This window comes from Gastrolobium bilobum, unplaced genomic scaffold (genome assembly GCF_033153095.1).
Source record: "Gastrolobium bilobum isolate Gb01-03AN ecotype WA unplaced genomic scaffold, APGP_CSIRO_Gbil_v1 utg9509, whole genome shotgun sequence".
Taxonomy (NCBI): Eukaryota; Viridiplantae; Streptophyta; class Magnoliopsida; order Fabales; family Fabaceae; genus Gastrolobium; species Gastrolobium bilobum.
Genome location: NW_026898720.1, coordinates 164,797 through 185,011, shown reverse-complemented (window position 1 = coordinate 185,011; position 20,215 = coordinate 164,797). Strand labels below are relative to the sequence as shown.

The 20,215-nt window shown below is 34.0% G+C and overlaps 2 protein-coding genes across 6 annotated transcripts; one reads left to right on the top strand and one right to left on the bottom strand.

Moving 5' to 3' along the window:
• The first annotated feature begins 2,290 nt into the window (after window positions 1–2,290).
• On the top strand, window positions 2,291–4,874 carry LOC133283557 (L-galactose dehydrogenase). Its single transcript, XM_061480430.1, has 4 exons — window positions 2,291–2,515; window positions 2,628–3,156; window positions 3,443–3,571; window positions 4,407–4,874. The coding sequence occupies exons 1-4, from the start codon at window positions 2,304–2,306 to the stop codon at window positions 4,536–4,538; spliced, it is 1,002 nt and encodes a 333-aa protein (XP_061336414.1). The 5' UTR covers window positions 2,291–2,303; the 3' UTR covers window positions 4,539–4,874.
• A 1,292-nt stretch (window positions 4,875–6,166) lies between these two features.
• LOC133283545 (probable protein S-acyltransferase 23) lies at window positions 6,167–19,326 on the bottom strand. 5 transcript variants are annotated; one of them, XM_061480408.1, is made up of 13 exons: window positions 18,778–19,326; window positions 18,334–18,513; window positions 16,492–16,604; window positions 15,990–16,069; window positions 14,540–14,703; window positions 13,098–13,236; window positions 12,892–12,991; window positions 11,428–11,485; window positions 10,892–10,969; window positions 10,411–10,509; window positions 10,063–10,141; window positions 9,815–9,963; window positions 6,167–6,578 (listed from the first exon to the last, which is right to left on the bottom strand). In XM_061480408.1, the coding sequence occupies exons 1-13, from the start codon at window positions 19,009–19,011 to the stop codon at window positions 6,390–6,392; spliced, it is 1,662 nt and encodes a 553-aa protein (XP_061336392.1). In that variant the 5' UTR covers window positions 19,012–19,326; the 3' UTR covers window positions 6,167–6,389. The 5 variants fall into 5 exon arrangements, with proteins under 5 accessions (XP_061336392.1, XP_061336394.1, XP_061336393.1 ...); XM_061480410.1 differs by having other exon boundaries at window positions 9,905–9,963; XM_061480409.1 differs by having other exon boundaries at window positions 18,334–18,474.
• Between the last annotated feature and the right edge of the window lie 889 nt (window positions 19,327–20,215).

Here is a 20,215-nt window from a genome sequence, read left to right as displayed (position 1 = left end):
TTGGCTCATTTAGTCCAACCCAACCCGACTCATTTAAGACGGGTTGCGACGGGTTGGCTCGTTTTTGCCAACCCTAACTGATAGCGGTTCTGAGGAGGTGTTTAGTAGAATGTTTTTTTTTAAGGATTACGGAGAAATTAAAGTTGGTAATCTTATTTATCAACAATTGATATCAAATTTTTTAAATTTTTCCGAGAATCTAATTTTCTCCGATTTTATTTTATGTGTAAGTTTTATTGAAATAACCATATCTGTATGGTATTCTAAGATTTTCATGGCAAAAAAAAATTTAATACAATTAAATATAATTTCAAAAAAATTAATCTAACATTTTCAGAATATTTTGACCTATCAAATAATTTTTTGATTAAATTTCCAAAAACTCATTTTCCCAAACAACTTTAAGCTTAAGACTATGAAGCACGCTTTTTTGGGACAGTGACCAAAATGCCACGTTTTGGCAAAAAAATTACCAGAATGCCATGCGAATAGTAAAATTTCCCAAACTGCCACGTGGCATAATTGCTACACAGTGTAGCGAATTATGCATGCAAGTAATTCGCTACACAGTGTAGCGAAATATGCCACGTCAGAATGCACAGAACCAAAAAGTGCCATGTGTCATAATGTTGAAATTCGCTACATAGGGTAGCGAATTTCAATAATTTTGACACATGTCACTTTTTGGTTCTGACGTGGCGTATTTCGCTACACTGTGTAGCGAATTATTTGCATGCATAATGCTATACTGTGTAGCGAATTATGCCGCGTGGCAGTTTGGAAAATTTTACTGTTCGCGTGACATTCTGATAATTTTTTTGCCAAAACGTGACAAAATGGTCATGACCCCGCTTTTTTTCTTAGAAAATACTGTGGAACACGTGTTGGATACGATAAGTGATCAATATTCCAGACTTGCAATTAACACTCATGTGGTTAATGTTTTATGACATGCAATCAATGTAGATTCAATTTTTATTCTAGTTGTAATGAAATATAAAAAATTAATTTATAAATCAAATAATTTTTATTATAAAATTTGACATAAAAAATTAATAAGTCATAAAAAATTATTTTACTTTATATTTATATTATGAAATTTAAATATTTAATTAGTTATAGGATTTTTATGGATTGCTATATATATTAAATGTAAATTATATTATATTATTAAAATATTATTTAATATCAAACTGTATTTTAATATATCATAGTCTAACATTTAAAAAAATTAACGTGTCAAAATATCATATTATATTTCGTAGGGATGTTCGTGGTTTGGATTGGATCGATTTTGGAAGTAAAAATCATCTGATCCAATCTTTTCGATTTAATCATGTAATCATCTATTTGGTTTGATTTTTTTTTTAAATCTGATCCGATCCAATCCAATTTTATTCGATTTGGATTGGATCGGTTTTCAATTTTTTGAAAAGCCTAAGATTTGTATGTTTATTATTTGGCAAATAACATATGTTTTATATGTATCAGCTTTGTAGAGTTTGTATGATGATTATTGTGCAATCTAGAAGCATTGTACAACAAAAAGTTAAATTATCATCTTTCACTTTCAACAAAAAATTTATAATATAGTCGCATAAGATACGAAGTAACTCAAATTTTCATCCTATAAAGGAGTTATCGTACAACAATAACCTATGTAATAAAAATATATTATGTATCTTACAAAAATAACATAACATAGATCAAGCACAACTCGCTTTCTCAAACATGATGGGTTAATAAGTTTTGGATTTAGAACTTTGCTATATAATTTTTATGCTATTATTGGGAAAGGCCCAAGTAGGTAGATGGTAAGGTTGAAGAATAATTGGATCGATTTGGATTGGATCGATTTTTATTTTTAATTTTTCAATTCGGTCACCATAGTTTGAATCAGTTGATGAACACCCTAATATTTTGTGTCCTTATGCATAGGCTTAGAACTCGTGGGTTACCATAATTCAAAATTTGAAGTGGGCCTGATCCGAGTAGTCCAGCCCAAACAAGAAGATCAAGAGTCCACAACCTGCATACTTTATTGCAAGTACAAAATGACTGTACATGATGTGATATATGGATTTAATGTATGTTATTTTAAATGATATAAGTTATGTTATTTTTTTTTTGATAATATAAGTTATGTCATTTTAAAAGAGAAATAAATATAAAAAATAAAAATTACGAGAGAGAAAGTAAATGATTTTTTTAATTTAAATTTTAAATAAAATAATAATATTTTATATCTATCTCTCTCTCAAAATCATGTTTAAAACGGTAAATACTTTTCCGATGAATATCACATGAGTGTGGTTCCAAAACTCACTCTCATTCATTCACAAATGGCATCAAAATTGGAGGTTCGGGAGCTTGGGAAAACCGGACTCAAGCTCAGTTGTGTCGGGTTCGGAGCCTCCCCTCTCGGCCACGTCTTCGGCTCTGTTCCCGAGGAAGAAGCCATTGCTTCTGTTCGCCATGCCTTTCAATCCGGCATCAATTTCTTCGACACTTCACCGTAAGCATTGCACAATCCTCTCTTTTTTTCTTTCTTTTTTTTCTATTTTGTGTGCTTATGCTTTAATTGAAAATTGGATAAACATTTATTTTATATGTGTGTGAAATTGAAGGTATTATGGAGGGACAGTGTCAGAGAGAGAGTTGGGGAAAGCGTTAAAGGCTCTTTGTGTTCCAAGAAATGAATATATTGTAGCAACCAAGTGTGGACGCTATAAGGAGGGTTTTGATTTCAGTGCAGAAAGAGTAACTAGAAGCATAGAAGAGAGCTTGGAAAGGTTGCAGCTTGATTATGTTGATATATTGCAATGCCATGATATTGAATTTGGGTCATTAGACCAGATTGTGAATGAAACCATTCCAGCACTTTTGAAACTTAAGAAAGCTGGGAAAACTCGTTTCATTGGCATTACTGGACTCCCTTTGGGAATATTTACTTACGTGCTTGATAGGGTTCCACCTGGTACATTGGATGTAGTGTTATCATATTGTCATTACTGTATTAATGATTCAACCTTGGAGGATATTGTGCCTTACTTAAAGGCCAAAGGTGTTGGTATTATCAATGCTTCTCCACTAGCAATGGGCCTCCTCACTGAGACTGGTCCTCCTGAGTGGCATCCAGCTTCACCAGAACTCAAGGTCCTGATTATGTTATTTGCTTTTGTTTTCATTGAGAAATAATTCAGTTCATGTTTGGAGGGTAAAATATCTAATAAGAACCTGATATCACAAGGAAAAATGCTTACTGCGTGTTTAAGATCTGAGAGTAGTTATAATGTATAAATGAAAAGAAAGAGAATTAGTTCTGCCTGAAGAAGAGAGAGAAAGCAATGAAAATTATCTTTGCTAGTTTGGACTTTGGTCTGGTGCATATTTCATCAAAACTAAGTTGTTTCTTTTGTGTTATGTTCTGGAACTTTTGCAGTCTGCATGTCAAGCTGCTGCTACCTGTTGTAAAGAAAAGGGAAAAAACATTTCGAAGTTAGCAATGCAGTACAGCTTATTAAATAAGGAAATCACATCAGTGCTTGTTGGCATCAGATCTGTCGAACAGGTTCTGTTTCATAATCTTCCGGAATTGCCATATGTAGTCTTATATATGTATGTTCTGAAAATCCATGTGATTTTGATTTTGTGCATAATGCGTGAAACCTTGCTCTAAAGCTTTTGTATGGCTTGGTCAATAAATTAGTTACCTTTCTTTTTGTTTTTTTTTCCTTGAAGCATATATGAGCATTTTCATTTGTAAAATATGTACATCTTTTTTCGTCTTCCCTTTTCATAATTACCGACTAAACATAGAGCCACTCATGAGCATAAAAAAAACCATATGCTAATGCCTAATCCAATGTTTGTTGATCTGATACCGAAAGTTCATGGACAAAACTGTATGATTAAAATATGTAGTAAGGAGATTTCCAGTTCTAATAGATGGTAATACTGCGAACTGTCGCTGTATGTTTTTCTACTTTTGCAGCACTCTTTTTCATTTGATTATATGTCTGTGTTATCATTTAAGACCATATTATCTTTGTGCATCCTAATTGACACATTAATTAGTGATTGACTACCACAGTTAATTAATGATTTAACTATAATTAATAATGTGTCAACATATAATGGGCCTAGTGCGAGGGTGAGGCTTAAAGTAGTGGTAAGCTTGCTTCTTCGTGGAAAATCTGGAAAATAATATCTTTTGTAAAAATACAAGGGTGCATATAATCGACTATCTCCCCTACTCTTGCAAAATCAAGGAGTCTTGTGCATGGGGGGCCAAACTTGGGTGCACCAAGTTTATGCAAGAATTTCTCAAGTACAATTTGTATAATGTGAACTAGTCACCTAAAAAGAATGATCTGTTCTAACTTTGGGATAATCTAACAAATTAGGTGGAGGCAAATGTTGCTGCTGCAAGAGAACTTGCAGCTTCTGGGATCGATGAAGAGGCTCTGTCAGAAGTTGGAGCCATTTTAAAGCCGGTTAAGAATCAGACATGGCCTAGTGGAATCCAGCAGAGCTGATGCTTTTCTCGACTGCCTGGTATTGCCTATGAAGACACCCCGCCGTTGGCCCATTCCTGCTGTTGAGAATGTTCTTTACTCCTATTCAATAAAAGAAATTGCTTTTACAGATGCTAAGATTCACTATTTAAGTTGTTTTTGCTGTATCTTCTAGAGTGTATCCAATACATTTCTTACCACATGTGATGTTTCAATGATCATCATCTCCAGCTACCAGAGAGTAAGGGCCCATGGGCACCAAGTATATATACAAGCCTTCTCATAGCTTTGATATGTATTTGGACAAAACTAGAGTAGTTGGTTGAATTGGTTTGGAAAAGCTCAATGTAAGAAAAACTTGCAATAATATTTTCTCTTAATCTGTAAGCTTTTTATTCTTTTTTGCGTGTGAATATTACATAGAATTAGTAACACGTTATGTAGAAAGGAAAAGCAACTACATATCGTACTCAAATAAGCTGAAGATAACTTTCCACTTTGATCCATGGACAATTGATAATGTTACTAGTGTCATTGGATCAAATCTTGCGCAAATCCCACAACATAAAAGTTGCCTTCAATTAAATCAATGTTTGCATCTTCCACAAAGTTGATTTCATTCGAATAATTCCCATCAGATTATCATCCCCGTTCCCAAGCTTCCACTAATGCTCAGTACATTCAGAGAAATATTTCTCTTTTGGTGACCGTGGACCTTATTCATCGACTTTGTAATTCACTGCATCAAAACCGGCATCCATAACTAGTCATGAACAATGATGAACTATTAATAAATTTGTATTTCACTCTCTCAATCCAATTAATATACGATAAAAAAAAATTAAGAGATACGGCCTGATAGCTGTATTTTCTCCATTATACTTGCCCGACTTCTTCGTCATTTAGTTGGTACTTTGATTTTAAATATTTAAATTTAAACATTTATAACATAAACCTGTGCTTGTATTCTTATTTTTAAGAAGTGAATAATACACTAAGTAATTATAATTTCTAAAACTAGAAAGGGAGCTAATATAATTTTATTAAATCTCATAATTTATTTTATTTTGATTAGTATAATATTACTTACACGAACATTTTTTTCTTGCAAATTTAATCACCACCATTCATTATTTTTCTTAATGTTCCTTTTTCACCCCCCATCTCATCAACGGTCCCTATCACTTCTGCGAGGGATATTTCTCTAAACAAATATCTTTCGGTTTGTTCAATTGCTCTTAATTTGAATGTTCTAAACAAAACTTTGTTTTTATTCCATTTCCTGCAACCAAATTGTTTCAAAGAAAAATAGTGAAAAGAGAATAGAGAACCACCGAAGGATAGTCTGGTCCTAGCAGAGACTGAAAGTGATAGTATTATAATCAAAGGATCTTCCAGATAGAATCACGAGTTAACGATCTTACCATATCTGTGCAGTGGAGTTTTACATTTATACAAAAATACAAGGCCAATATCTTACAAGCACTCTTCCTAGCCGTATAAAACAAGGTAGAAAACTGAGGTTTTAAACGTAAACTTCAAGACATACAATGTCTAAATTCATTGGCATTTTCCACATCGTGAGTTTGCACCTGCTCATTTTCATTCAAGCTAAGCATACCATTAAAGTCAAAAGACATTATCTGCATTCCTTCGGAATCGAAAGTAATGAATATCCCACCAAAAAAATTGCACTTGTATTTTCTGAAGGCTCAAAGAAAATTGTTTTATTTCTTTGTGCTCTCTAATCAAATGTACATGTGTCAGTGAATGAACAGCCTAGCTGCAAATGACTATCATCTATATATCTACGAATTAGAATTATGTAATACTACAACAAAGGATGCATGGACACAGCAAGGGAGATAGTTCTTAAGACGCCACCTGCTGCAATGGAGGCCAAGCAATATCATCATCATTGGTGTAGCCCAAGAAAACGAAGTCGCTACAATTCTTCCAACAACCATGGTTATATGGGTTTCTGAACCGCCCATCGGCACCTCGAAGATACTCATAGCGGGATGAATTTGCATGTTCATTCGTGGTCAGATTTCGAGCTATCTGCATTATGATTTACAAACATGAAAATTCTTCTACAGCTAATACCATAGAGAGTTAGAAACTATGTTTGTGTGTGTGATGCTTGGATGCAATTATGTATATTTCAAAGCCTTCACAGTTGACCAGCATGATATGATGAGAGTAAGTTGCTTAACCGAAGGAAAACTTGCAAACAATTTGACAATATACCATTGACGAATTTGAATCCTCTCCTTTTCCTAAAGGTGACATTTAATTTTTGGAGAGAGAATTCTTATGCAGAGCTTGTGAACTCCTGCACAAGAAATGGTGGCTTCATGCAAAGAGAAAAGACATTTCCTAAAAGAAAGGAGAGGATCCAAATGCACCACTGACTACTATCATTTCTTATGCAGAGCTTGTCTCACTATCATTTCCTAAAAGAAAGGAGAGGATCCAAATGCACCATTGACTACTCCATGTAAGTTATTTATCATGTTGGGCAGATTAGACATTCCTAATATATTCAATATGGAAGGGAAAAGAAAACAAGAAGTGCAAGAAGCGACAGTGGGAAAAGCAACCTAGAAGGTAAACTAACCAGGGGAAAAAAGTGAGCACTAAATTATGAAAATAAGACAAGAGTGTACAAGAAAGAATTGGCGAACTGTGGAAATAGTAGGACCTATAGAATACTGAATGAAGATACCAAATGAACTTTTAAGAGTGACATCAAATGAATATAAGATGAAATACCATTATCAAAGAAAGCATGATTTACATAAGTGAGGAAGCCAACGTGCAATGCAGTGCGAGAATAATTGAAGAGCATCTAATAAAGATCCAGCTGAGGAACCAGTACTGAAGAACAGGGTTGCCAATTAGAAGCAAATGTAGCCTTGGATAGAAATGGTAACATCATATGAAAGATTGACATTGGATATGTTAAGAACCAACTCTTTCAAAATCTTAAGCTATTAGATAAAGGCTCATGAATAGTTTTATATCATGCAAGAGCCTTTTGGGCTTTTAAGCATGAATAATGCTAAGCCCAGCCTATCTTGTGCTTAAATTCAACTTATATTTAGAAGAATGGGTACAACAAGGGTCAAACTCTAGACCATTTGGTCATAGATGCTCAAAATACCATGTCAAGAACCAACTTTCCCAAAAGCTTAAACTATTAGATGAAGACTCGCGAATAATTTTAATTCTAACAATAACAGGATCCATGTGAAAAGGCTCAAAGTTTGAAAAATATAATGGATTTGTCCCATTTATTTATGATAGCAATAGTCATAATAAGTAATAATAATTAAAAAAATTAGATGACATAGAAAGATTTATATAATTGCAAGTATACACAGAATAAATTTTGTCTGACAGCCTTCCTCATATATCTAATTTTCTAAATCCAGGTTCTATAGGATTGTTTTCTAATTCTATATTTAAAATGAAAAGAGAAAACAAATTGAAGTGAACATTAAGGATAAATGAAAATCTGGTCAAAGTGAGCTAGTGCCTTAATGCCTTTTTTTTTGCAAATGATACAATCCTACTTGATAAGTCCAGACGAGTAAATTCCAAGCTTGTGTTGTGGAGAGAAGCTTAGGAGTCAAAGAGGTCTGGGTTAAGCGTAAGATGGAATATATGGAATGAAAGTTCAGGAAGACCTGAGGAACATGTCATAACACAAGTTGCACGGTTTAGGTATCTTGTATCCATCTTACAAAGTGGTGATGTCACATTTAGTATCCAACCTGGATGGATGAAATGGAGAAAGGCCTCACGCATAGTATGTGATGACCAAAAAAGGTATCAAACTCAAAGGAAAATTTTACTAGATAGCTATAGTATGTGAAAGACCTGCAATATTATATGGAGTTGAATGTTGGCCAGCACATGGGCAATATGAGCATAAAATGGGAGTAGCAGAGATGAGGATGTTAAGGTGGATGTGTGGTTATACGAGGATGGATAAGATAAGAAATGAAGATATTCGACCAAAGGTAGGAGTACTACCGGTGGCTGAGAAAATGAGAGAACATAGATTGAGGTGGTTTGGGCACGTAATGAGAAGGCCCCTGGATGCTCCCGCAAGAACAGAAGTTTGTTACCAAGAGCTCAACACAAAAAAAGATAGAGGTAGACCAAAACTTACTTGGGAGAAGGTAGTAAAACAAGACTTAATGGAGTGGGATATAAATTGGCGAACGGTATGTCTTAGAACAGAATGGAGAAAAGCTATAAGCATGATGGAGGGTTAAACTCGTTGTTATTCCTATGTTCCAGATGGTCCATTTTTAGTCCTTTTCCCCTTCATTTCCCCCTCTTCTTCTTTTCCCTTTCTTTTTTACTTTTATATATATATATATATATATATATATATATATATATATATATATTACTATACTATTTAGTTATTTTTATTTTTATTTTTATTTTTACTTTTATGTTTCTTTTTTTCAACCTTTTGTATTTTTCATTTGGGTTCATCTACCACCGACCCCAATTAATTTGGGATAAAGATGTTGTTGATGTTGATGTTGAGCTATAAGACAAGTGATTCTCTATGGTAATAAATGTTGGGCAGTGAAGCGCCAACAAAAGCACAAAATAAGTGTGGCAGAATGAGAATGCTGATATGAATGTGGGACATACAACCAAAAAAATTGGATAAGATTTGGAACAAATGTATCCGGGAGAAAGTTGGTATACCACCTATCAAACAGACGATAGAAACTTGACTAAGATGGCCTGGTTATGTGAGAAGAACAGAGGCTCCAAAAAGAAAGGTGGATCAAATGGAAGACCTGAGAAAACTTTAGGAGAAATCATTGAAAAAGAACTCGATTAGCTGAAAATTTGGTTTCCGAGAGAAGTAAGAACTCAATGGAGTCAATTAGTCCATGTAGTCAACTCCATCTAGTGGGATAAGGCTTGTTTGATGGCTGGACAAAGCAGTCAAATTAGGTTTACTTGTTCGATAACTTATTCTCAACTTCACACCCAATCTCATAAGAGTAGCTCATGGATACTGCACCCTTCCTATATTAAGTTGCAATTATATTGGCAAATTAAAAAAAAATCCGAATAAAAAATATGGACGATGAAGGAACAAAATCTGGTTATTCTAACAAAAGGTGGCTATTTTTCCTTCATGGTAAATATTTATCAGTAGTTCTTTTCAGTAATTTTCCTTAATATATTTGCTTCTAAGAACCTTTATGATTATTGAATATTGATAAAAAGTTGTTAAGTATGGTTTAAGCAATCACCATGTAAGTCTGTGTTATCGTTAAAGTTGTAGCTGCAAGGAAAACAAAGGCATCCATCACCAAAAATACAACAACACCTGGATGTCTTACTAACACATGATGGATCCATGTTTCTCCAGCCGCTATTGCTGATGTAGATGTCCAAATTCCTGTCACAGAAAACAAGGCTGTTATCTAGTTCAAGTGAAATAATAAATTATACAACTTCAATAACTAGAACAGTGCAAAAGTAGCTCTTTAAGACTTACTTTGAACCGCAATGGCACCAGAAAGGATAGAAGACAAAGTTGCCAAGCAAACAAAAATAAAGAAATCCCTTTTGTTCCTCTGCAAGATGCATATCAATTATGATATTAAGGCTCATATGAAATGAGGAAAAGAAGAAAAACCACTCCTGATTTGACTAGAAAGGTCAAAGGCTAATAGAGCATCTCATTTTCAAATCAAATATACCCATTGAGGAAGGGAAAACATCCTCACTTGATTTACCATATATCCACCTATCTTAATTACACCAGAAGAAAATAAAAGAAATCCATCATAAGAATGCACTTTGTTCTAGTGGGTAAATATTAAAATAGCACAACACTCCTTACCTTTCCAACGCAGTTGGATATCCAAGGACAATGGTGGTCGAACTGTTCCACACAACGCTTACAAGTAGGGCAATGCTTAGATCGGACAGGTCTTATTATCTGATGATACAATTCGAGAAAACCTGATAAGTGATAACTTATTTTGAGAATATAATACAGTAAAACATAAATGTAAGTAAAGCATCAACATTAGACTGTTCAACTACTCAAGAATGACCAAATTGTGGTAGCTTAGTTGATAGCAAGGGAGCTGAGTAAATGGTAAGGAAAGGGCCTCGATTCGATCCCCACATGCCACCTTTGGGAGGGGTTTAAATATCTTCATCCCTGACCCGCTCCGCATTCCAGATTAGTCTCATAGCCGACTCAAAGAATTGAAGCTTGTGGGGATACCGGGAGGAGCCACTCGCCTCAAAGGGTTGGGTTAACTCCCAAAAAAAAAAAAAAAAAAAAACTACTCAAGAATGCACATAAAGTAAACCTTGCAGGTAGGGCAAAGTTGAGACCAATTTCCCATCCAAACAGACGAACTATTCAGATCAATATTCAATAAAGGATCCTGCAGAATACAAAAATGTAACATTCACAGATTCTCCAATATAAAAATACCAGCAAACACATCCATATTAAAGTAAAAGGGGACATTTACATGGTGATATAAATAATCATAATGTTATTGTCAATGTTCTAGTAAAATCTTAGGAGTTACATCAAGTATTGCATTCCCTGACATGCAACAGAAATTGTGGGCCACATACATCTATTGCTTGCTAAAATAAATTCAAGTCATATTCTAACTAGATGATATCTAAGTTACCATAAATACAGTATAATTTAAATGTTCACATTTTATGCCACAACTTATTACCACAAAGTCGTTACTCAGGAAAGAGGACCCCTGTAATATGATAGTCTTCCCTTCATAAAATCTGGCTCGGGTGCAAGTCTTCTTCTTTAAAATCAACTATTACTTGCAAGCAATATTTTTTATACAATAGCCATGAAAGGATTGCATACCTCTGTATCACTTTGAGTACCGGAGTCTCTTGGCCGTTTTATATAACCTGGATCTTTACTGAAAATGATTGAAAATAACACCAATAAATTATTGTAAATGATGGCAAGTTTAAAAAGAAACTTCAAGAAAAAAAATTCTGATATATCAGGACACTTACTATGATGCTTGAAAGTACTTAATTGTATAACAAACATATATTTTGCATGAATATGGACAACAAATGACATTATCAGTATTAAACTTATTGATATAACACGATGACAAGAATGGGCATAGAACATATGGTTGCCAAGAAAATGCTATAAGATTAGAAACCATAAAATATCTGCTTCTTATTTAAAGAATTCAACGCATAAGGAAAAAGCTCTTCACAGGTTCAGATCCTAAGTCAAGTGATAAAATAATCGTATAATTTCAATTAACATTTAGCTATCCCGCATTCAATAAAACTTCTTATTGTTATGTTCATTTCTTTTCTACACTGGCTCCTACTTTCCTTCAGCTTATATCCTAAATCTCATATTGAGGGACACTACAAGTTACTTGCTATTTGAGAATGAAATATATTTTTCATGTATTTTACTAAACTGTATGTATCTTCTAACCTAGGCTGGTATTCACTGCAACCAAGCCTATAGGATACTTAATATATTGTTAACTAGTTAGTTTAATTAGTAAGACAGTCAAGAAGTCTGTTAGCTTTCTGTTATAGTTGTTGTGATCGGGTGTGGCTGATTTTATTCTTATGTTCTAGCTCCAAACTTCTCCAGAAAGCTTTCTTGTATCCTATAAATAGGTTGCTCCATGTTTAGAGTAACCAAGCTTGAATAATACAAGTATTCAGAAAACTCTCTCTCTCTCTCTTTCGTTTCTCACTTTTCCCTCTCTTCCCTTTACATGATTAAAGGTCTCATGAATTACTGGAAGCATCCACAAGCCAATTGATTGTGCTGCAATTCATAAACCTTTACAGTTGTAGCCTTGTCAAAGTGGCAAAGGTCACCCACTAGATGCTCTACTTCAGCACTAATCATATTGTTATGTCATTCCAATCTTAACCCTTAAAATCATTAAATGATGCAAGCCAAAACTAATAGCTAAACAGAAAAAAAAAGTAAAAATTAAAATGAAGGTCACCAATGATATTTTTGGTAATAAAAATACTGATGAAAACAGAAAAGGTTATTCTCCAATTCTTCTTTGGTAAAACCTTAAAAGAGTTCCGATATCACTTCAACATGCAAAGAAACGTTAGTCAAGTTTCAGCCCTAACTCTTAGATCCAACTTCCGAGTTCCTAAAAAAATTTATTGGAGCATTCGCTCTATGACAACATGCATACATCAGTAGAAGGTATTAAATCAAAGGATATACTGTCACATAAATATGAAGAGAGTAGATACATTTATATTACCATCTTCTACACACACAAAAGCAGAAAGAATACATGACACAGAAAATTACCTACTACACCTATAAAACATAATCAGGGCACCAACTGCCAAAGAAAGAGCAGTCCATGCCCAAAGTCCAACAACAGCAGTAATCTTTATAAGACTAGGAGCTGGCATGAGTGGAAGAGATTTAGTCATGGTTAGTCATCTTCATAGAAAAACTCAAGTAATATGAGTATGTGCTCATAATACTTTGGCATACAATTCTTGAAGTACCTGCAACAACTGAGTTGATGAAGAGGATCATGAGGAAGACTATAATACAAAATAAGATGGGAGCATAACCAATATCTGTCACCATCCCACTACAAAGTTTGCCTCTCCAGTAGTTGCTATGAGACCGTAGTTGATTAGACTGCAAAAATATAAATGAACACTAATCAGTCACAGAGCCAATCTGGGTATAACTGCATAAACAAAATGAAACAAGACACTGTTCCCATGCAATTTCCAGAAGCTAAATGTGATGGTCCAAACTAACAGCATCATCATTCACAAATTAATTTCGCAACTTCTGCCAGATATAAGATTCTCCCTTTTTTGCACCCAAACAAATAGAGAAGAGTAAAGAAACTCAAAGTTAACACTATGGTTAACTACTGTCAGTCAAGAGTAAAGGATAAATACAACGTTAAGAATGCAAAGGTTGCAGAAACGGATCAGTTAATCAGTACTGTGATGGCATAAATTTGTCCACTATAGCAAAGGTTAACCACTTAATCTTACTTCTGCATGACCTATAACATTGCCAGATACTGCTAAATTATGTTGCTTACAAGGAACAAACTTCAATAATTTAACAGATGTCCTGTTTTTACTTCCTGAATACTCAGAAATAATTCCTTAGGTTCTAGCACCATGATTAGTACAGTATATCAGGCTTCATGCATTAAATATTTAAACCATCTTATGCTAATATGATTAGCAGGTTAGCATTCTTCCAGAAAGATGTTCCAGCTCTTTTTTTTTTTATACATAAAGATGTTCCAGCTTTACTCAGTTGAAAAGTAACTCAATATTGAAGATATCCATAAATAACTGAAGCTTGTTATTCAATTTTCCCATTCTTTGTACACTTTACTATTTAAAATTTTCACAAATATAACACATCCAAAATAAGCCATAATTTTTTAAAATATTATGCCCTTGGTTTCTTTTCATATTTAAGAATATATATAGGAGATTGTCTGCACAATTAATAGAAAAATTAAGTCAAGGCACCACTCTAGTTGACATGTTCAAAAACACATTTGTATTATTAGATAAAAAAATAAGATATAAAAACCATTAATGTGCCTTCACCCAACAATTTAAGTTTTTGGGAAAATTAGTTCATGATATCAAAGCATCTATAACCATGTGATCTAGAATTCAATCCTTTTTAGCTCCCTTTCTTCTAAAATTAAAAAAGATAAATTTCAACACAAGATTAGATAGGCCTATGCATTGTCCACACGTTTAAAGCCCAAAGGACTCTTGTGTGAGGGGGCGCGTTAGATATAAGCTTTTGGGATATTTAGTTCATGGCACATAAGCCTGTGATATCCTGCACTCAGCAAAACAAAACATGACAATGGTTATTAAGTACCACAAGTCTCGTCAAGAATGTTCTTAAAAAAAGACACAACCAATAGCCTCATCAATACAATGTTACGTACAAGGAAAGGGGCGACATGCCGATGACCTTTATCATATGCAAGCTGTACAGGAGTGAATCCAGCATTGTCCTTCACCATCAGTTCTTCCTTTGTGCCTGCATGTACAAGCACAGCGCATGCCTCTGCATTTCCTCTTAATGCAGCCCAATGCAACGGTGTACAACCTAAACCAGTTTTATTGAGTATTATCTCATCAAAAAACTAAAATGACCAACAGAACTATCAGTTAATGGCACAAAATGACCTGCTTCAAAAGTATTAATTAAAAAAATTTCAATCTGACGTAATAATTATTAATAACATTCAAACTTTCATGAAATTATCATCAAATGTAAATACATAAAATCTCAAATCTGTGCCCCAAACAAACTCTTGAAGCATCCTAAATTTCAAATAGATAAGTCCAGCATACGAATCCCTTGAATCAGCAACTAGAAAGCATGGACACGTTAAAATAGATGAAGAGTCGGTGTTCGACACGCACACGCTCCTGACATGTGTCAGACACATGGTCAACGATTTCCGACACTTTGACCAATTCGACATGTGTTTGACCGAGTCCGTCACGGTCAAATGACATTTTTTGTAAATAAAATGACAATTTTTCAAAAGAAAATGGGGAAGATGAAAATGCTCCATTAAATGAAAATAATTGAACTTTTATTGTTATGTAGTATTGTAGTCTACATATCTTATGGTTTTCTATGGATATTCTATTACTTTTGCTTTCTATTAATGTAATGGAATTATGGAAATGATTTATTTATTTATTTTAACTTTTTTGGTTAAATTGATGGATATAATCAGTTTTTTTTTCATTTTTTTGTTAAGTTATTGAATATGAAATGTAATACACGCTATATATATATTTTTTTAGAATTGACGTATCATAGTGTCGTACAGTGTCGTGTTGCGTGTCGGTGTCGGTGCCTCATAGACCAGCAACATCAAGATCATGAAAACAACATGTACATGATATCTACAGTAATGTCATAATAATAATGCAACCTTGTATTAGAAAGGTGTTCATAAGAGAATGACAAAACATTTTCAGTTTGAAATTTTTTTTTTGGATAAAAGTTGTATTAGAATTAGAAAGAGACAACAGTACAAAAAGATGGAGGATATGGAATCCTCATACCAGAAAAAGAAAACCAAACCAAACACACAAACTAATCAGTGTAAAAGAGCTGCCCAATCTCATATTTCTTGCAAAGCCTGTCTAGTACCCACTACCAAATATATCAATCCCATACAGCATCCGGTGCTCTCCTAAGTGATAGCTAATCTCAACATCCGATGGAACGACTTCAAATACATTTATGTTGGGCTGGTCTTGATTAAATACTAAAAACTAGAGAGACGGAGGGAGAGACAATTATGATATAAAGAACACATAATTGAGAACTTAAACAAATGTAAAGGGAAATTAATTGCCAGCTTGGCTTACCATCTTTATCTTGTCTTCCTTGACTTGCATCTCTAAATAGAAGCAATCTTATTGTATCAGCAAATCCCTTATATGCAGCCCTGGTCATAAGAACTAAGAACTTGAGAAACTAAGTAAAAAGAAAATCAACTTCTTCAACTGATTTAGTTTGCTGAATATGCGACCATAATTGTTAGAAACAATCATATAGCATGGGCTTCAACAATTTGACACAATACATTTACAAACAACCTAGAGTCCTTCAAAATTCTTTGAAGCACATGGAGACCTCATCCCATTGATTAATACTCCATTAAATTAATTAGTTTGAAAACAAATTACAATTTACCCAAAGCATTAACTGCACTATATATTTAATGAAGGATTTAAATAATTTTATGAGTGCAATAAAAGCAGAAGAAGAAGAAGATATGTGTGGTGGAACTATGACATTCACAACCAAGCCAGCACCAAAATAAGGTTTCTTGACCCATACATAACAATCAACAGATTTATGGCATACCAATGAAGAGGACTCCTTCCATCATTATCAGCCACATCAAAATCAGCATGATACTTTACAACAATATGATTTAAGAAAGCTGTCTGTCCATATTGGGCGGCAACATGAACTGCCTGTACAAACCATTTAACTATGAAAACAGCAAAGTATTGGCAAACATAGATTCAATTTATGGATGGCGTGGAAAAATTACTATGTATTTGACTGCACATTCAAACAGAACATATAAGAGTTTGAAAGAATTATTCCATATATATTATTAAATAACTATGCAAATGAAAACAAAAAAATCAAAATTACTTACATATAAGAATGTCAATCAGATTTGGCAGGCACCTGACCCATATTCACGCATTAAATTTGGACTCAAGAACCACATAAACAGGTGGTAGGTAGGATGAGTCCAGGGTTTTCTTTATACAGGTATGGGTGTTGATCAATTTTACACAGGACCCCGCATGCTCACCCATTCTTTGTACCCAAATACCCATACAATTAATAAGACTTTAAAACACAATTTATTTATCCAAAAAAGGGACAAAATTGATAATATTTAAAATTTATATAGCTTTTTATAACTATTGTCAAATATAAAATGGTAGGGCTCAACTACATAAGGCCCAATATGGCAAAGTATACATCAGGGACCGTAATAGGGGTAAATGGCCCAAGAAGAATATTAGTGATGCTGTTTTGTCACATTCCATTGAGCATGCTGAGTCAGCTGATTTGTAACAAAAGTTTGTTACTCATGCAGTGCTTGAAGGTGATAAAGGGGAGTCGTGAACGTCACAAACGGTACCGAGGAGGTCATTTGATTGCTGATGCAAATGGAGAGATCTCAGGGCATCTCGAAGGACCCTGAAGCCCTTTAGATTCTGTTCAATTTTTCTTTAATTTTCTTTGCAAATTCTGAGCTATAGCAGCACTATAGTATGTAACCCGATTCTGTTTCATGCTGAATACTGTTGATCTTACTGGTTTGAGTTTATTATAGAGGAATTATTCTGGAAATACTGTTGTTTATCGTTTAATTCCTATCATAAAACCATTCATGGGCTTTAACCTAACAGTTTAAATTTTCATGATAATTAGTTCATGACATAGTATTAGAGCCTCTATGATCATGTGGTCTAGAGCTTGATCTTTGTTGCCCCGAAGTTACAATTTCAGTACAAGGTAGGGTGGGCCTGTGCATTGTCTATGCTTCAAGTTCAAAAGCTCTTACATGAGGAAGCGTGATAGATATAAAACTATTCATGTGCTTTCAACCAACAGCTTAATAATCACTATAAGTAATTTTAATATCATTGATCTTATTCTTATTGACAAAATATTGGAACACTCACGGTTACAAGTAACAAAGTTTTTAAAAAAAAAAATACACCTACTGAGTAAACTAAACTCTTTCCTTGCTTCTTTTTCCCATTATACATTCCTTATTAGCCAAAACAAGGTAAATACTTCTATAAATGTTTTACAAATTATTATAACCTTAATCAATAAGTCAGGTGAAAATTTGATATTTAAATATTCAGGTATCAAATAGAGAATAAAATTGGGTATAGAGCTGCTATTCAGGGTAAATGGATTTGGATATGGGTGGTTAACTTTAAAATCAACTGCAGGTATGAGTTGACACTAGGTCACCAATTCGAATTTGGATACAATAATTTTTAACTACGGGTTTTAAAACCCCCTCAAAACCCGTGCCCACCCATTTGAAATCCATAATTTCACAAAACAAGCAAATCCTCCTGAAAATCTGCCAGAATATATCCATCTTCTAAACAACAATAAGACAAACATGTAAGATTGTATTACAAAGGGGGGAAACAATACCCGGAATCCATTTATATCTGCAGCTTCAACCCGAGCACCATTCTCCAAGAGCACATCAGCAGCAGCAATTGAACCACGAACTGCCGCCCAATGCAATGCCGTTTGTTGTATGTTGTCTGTAGCATTGACATCAGCCCCATGCTTCAACACAAAGACCCACCCAAGTACAGTTAAATTAAACTACATTCGACCCAAATCAAGTTAATTAGTATAACCCACAAACGCCTTCCGGATAAATTAACTCAGAGGCCCCATTAATAGTTACAGAAACTATTAATTTCTAGCAAAGTCCAAATAATTTAAACTTGCATAATCAACCAAAGAAGAAGAAAAAAATCATTTAATTTTTTTTTTTAAAGTTCAATTTTCTAGTCATTAACATTAATTCTGAGCTAAAGCACATAAACAACACCAAAAAAAAGTGCAAAAAAAAAAAAGGAATACCTCAATGAGATATTGCGCAATCTGATGGAAGTTGTTAAGGCATGCCCATTGAAGAGCATAATAACCATTAACATCGGGAACAGAAACGGAGGCACCATCTTGTTCCACAAAGGTCCTCAATTTGATAAAGTCACCATAAGAAGAGGCAGTGAAGACGTCGAGGATAGGAGGCTGCTCGTAGATTTCGTTGGGCTTGGAACCCGATGATACTACCTCGATCTCCGATGAAGCCATTGGATGAGGTAGCTGCTACAGCATTCGATTCGATTCGATGAGATTCGAAGAGAATAATTAAATGTGTAGTTAGGGTTTGAAGGGGTCACGATTATACCCTAATTGGAAATGGCGATTTGTGATTGGTTGTTAAGAAAACAAAAAAGGTGAGAGAAACTGTGAAGATTAAGTTGGGGTAGTTTCATCGAGAAGCTTCTCTTTTGTTATCTAGTGCTGCTATAACTTGCTCTAGTTCCTCTCTCTATCTTTTCTCAATGGAAGCTTCCTCCTTCAATTTGTTCAAAACTTGCCCCCAAAAATGAAAACAGAGGAGATGAACCTTAACCCCGGTTGAATATATATGTTCTACGAATAATTTTCTTACATAAAACACACAAGGTATATGCGACGCCGTTTTTCGATTTAATTTTTCAACGTTCGTGACCACCACTTTACGAATACACAGAGAATTGACGGTGAATAAGAGGAGATTTGTTGATTTCATCGTGATTTTGTCGTGATATCTTACTGTGTACACGACAACTATTCTGTTCCGCGTTTGGTATAAGAGAAATTTTTTTTATCAAAAAAATAAATTTGCTCTGAATATGATGGGAAAAAAATTTTGTCGGGTAAGTTAAAAAAGCATTTGGTAGGTCAAAATTTTTTCTAAAAAATTAGATAAATTTTAATGATGTTATATGTAAAATTTTACAGGAAACATTTTTTTTTCATCTTATCCATGGCAAAATTTCACTTATGGTGTATGTGTAAAAAAACTAGATGGGAAAAAAATTTCTCATACCCCTTTTAACTTTTTCTCCTATCAAATATGGCCACATATTTTTCCCTATCCTCTTTTCCCGGACAATTTTTTTTCCTACTACCAAACACTCCCTTAAGTGTTTCTAATAATTCTTTTTTTTTTTATTCTTTAGAACAGTTTCTAAAAAATAATATGTTTGGTCATATATTATATTTTTATTTCAAGAAAAAAAAATTACATTTGATAACACAATAAATAATAGAATAAAAAATATCCCTATGAAGAATAAAAAAAATTCAGATCATTATTTTTTTGTCATGTGATATGGTGGTGGTGACAACAGTGGTGGTGACAGCAATAATGGTACGATAATGGCGATGGTCGTGTCGTGATGTTGGTAATGGTGGTGATGATTGTAATGATAGAGAGATTGTAGTAATAGAGAGTGATTGATGTTTC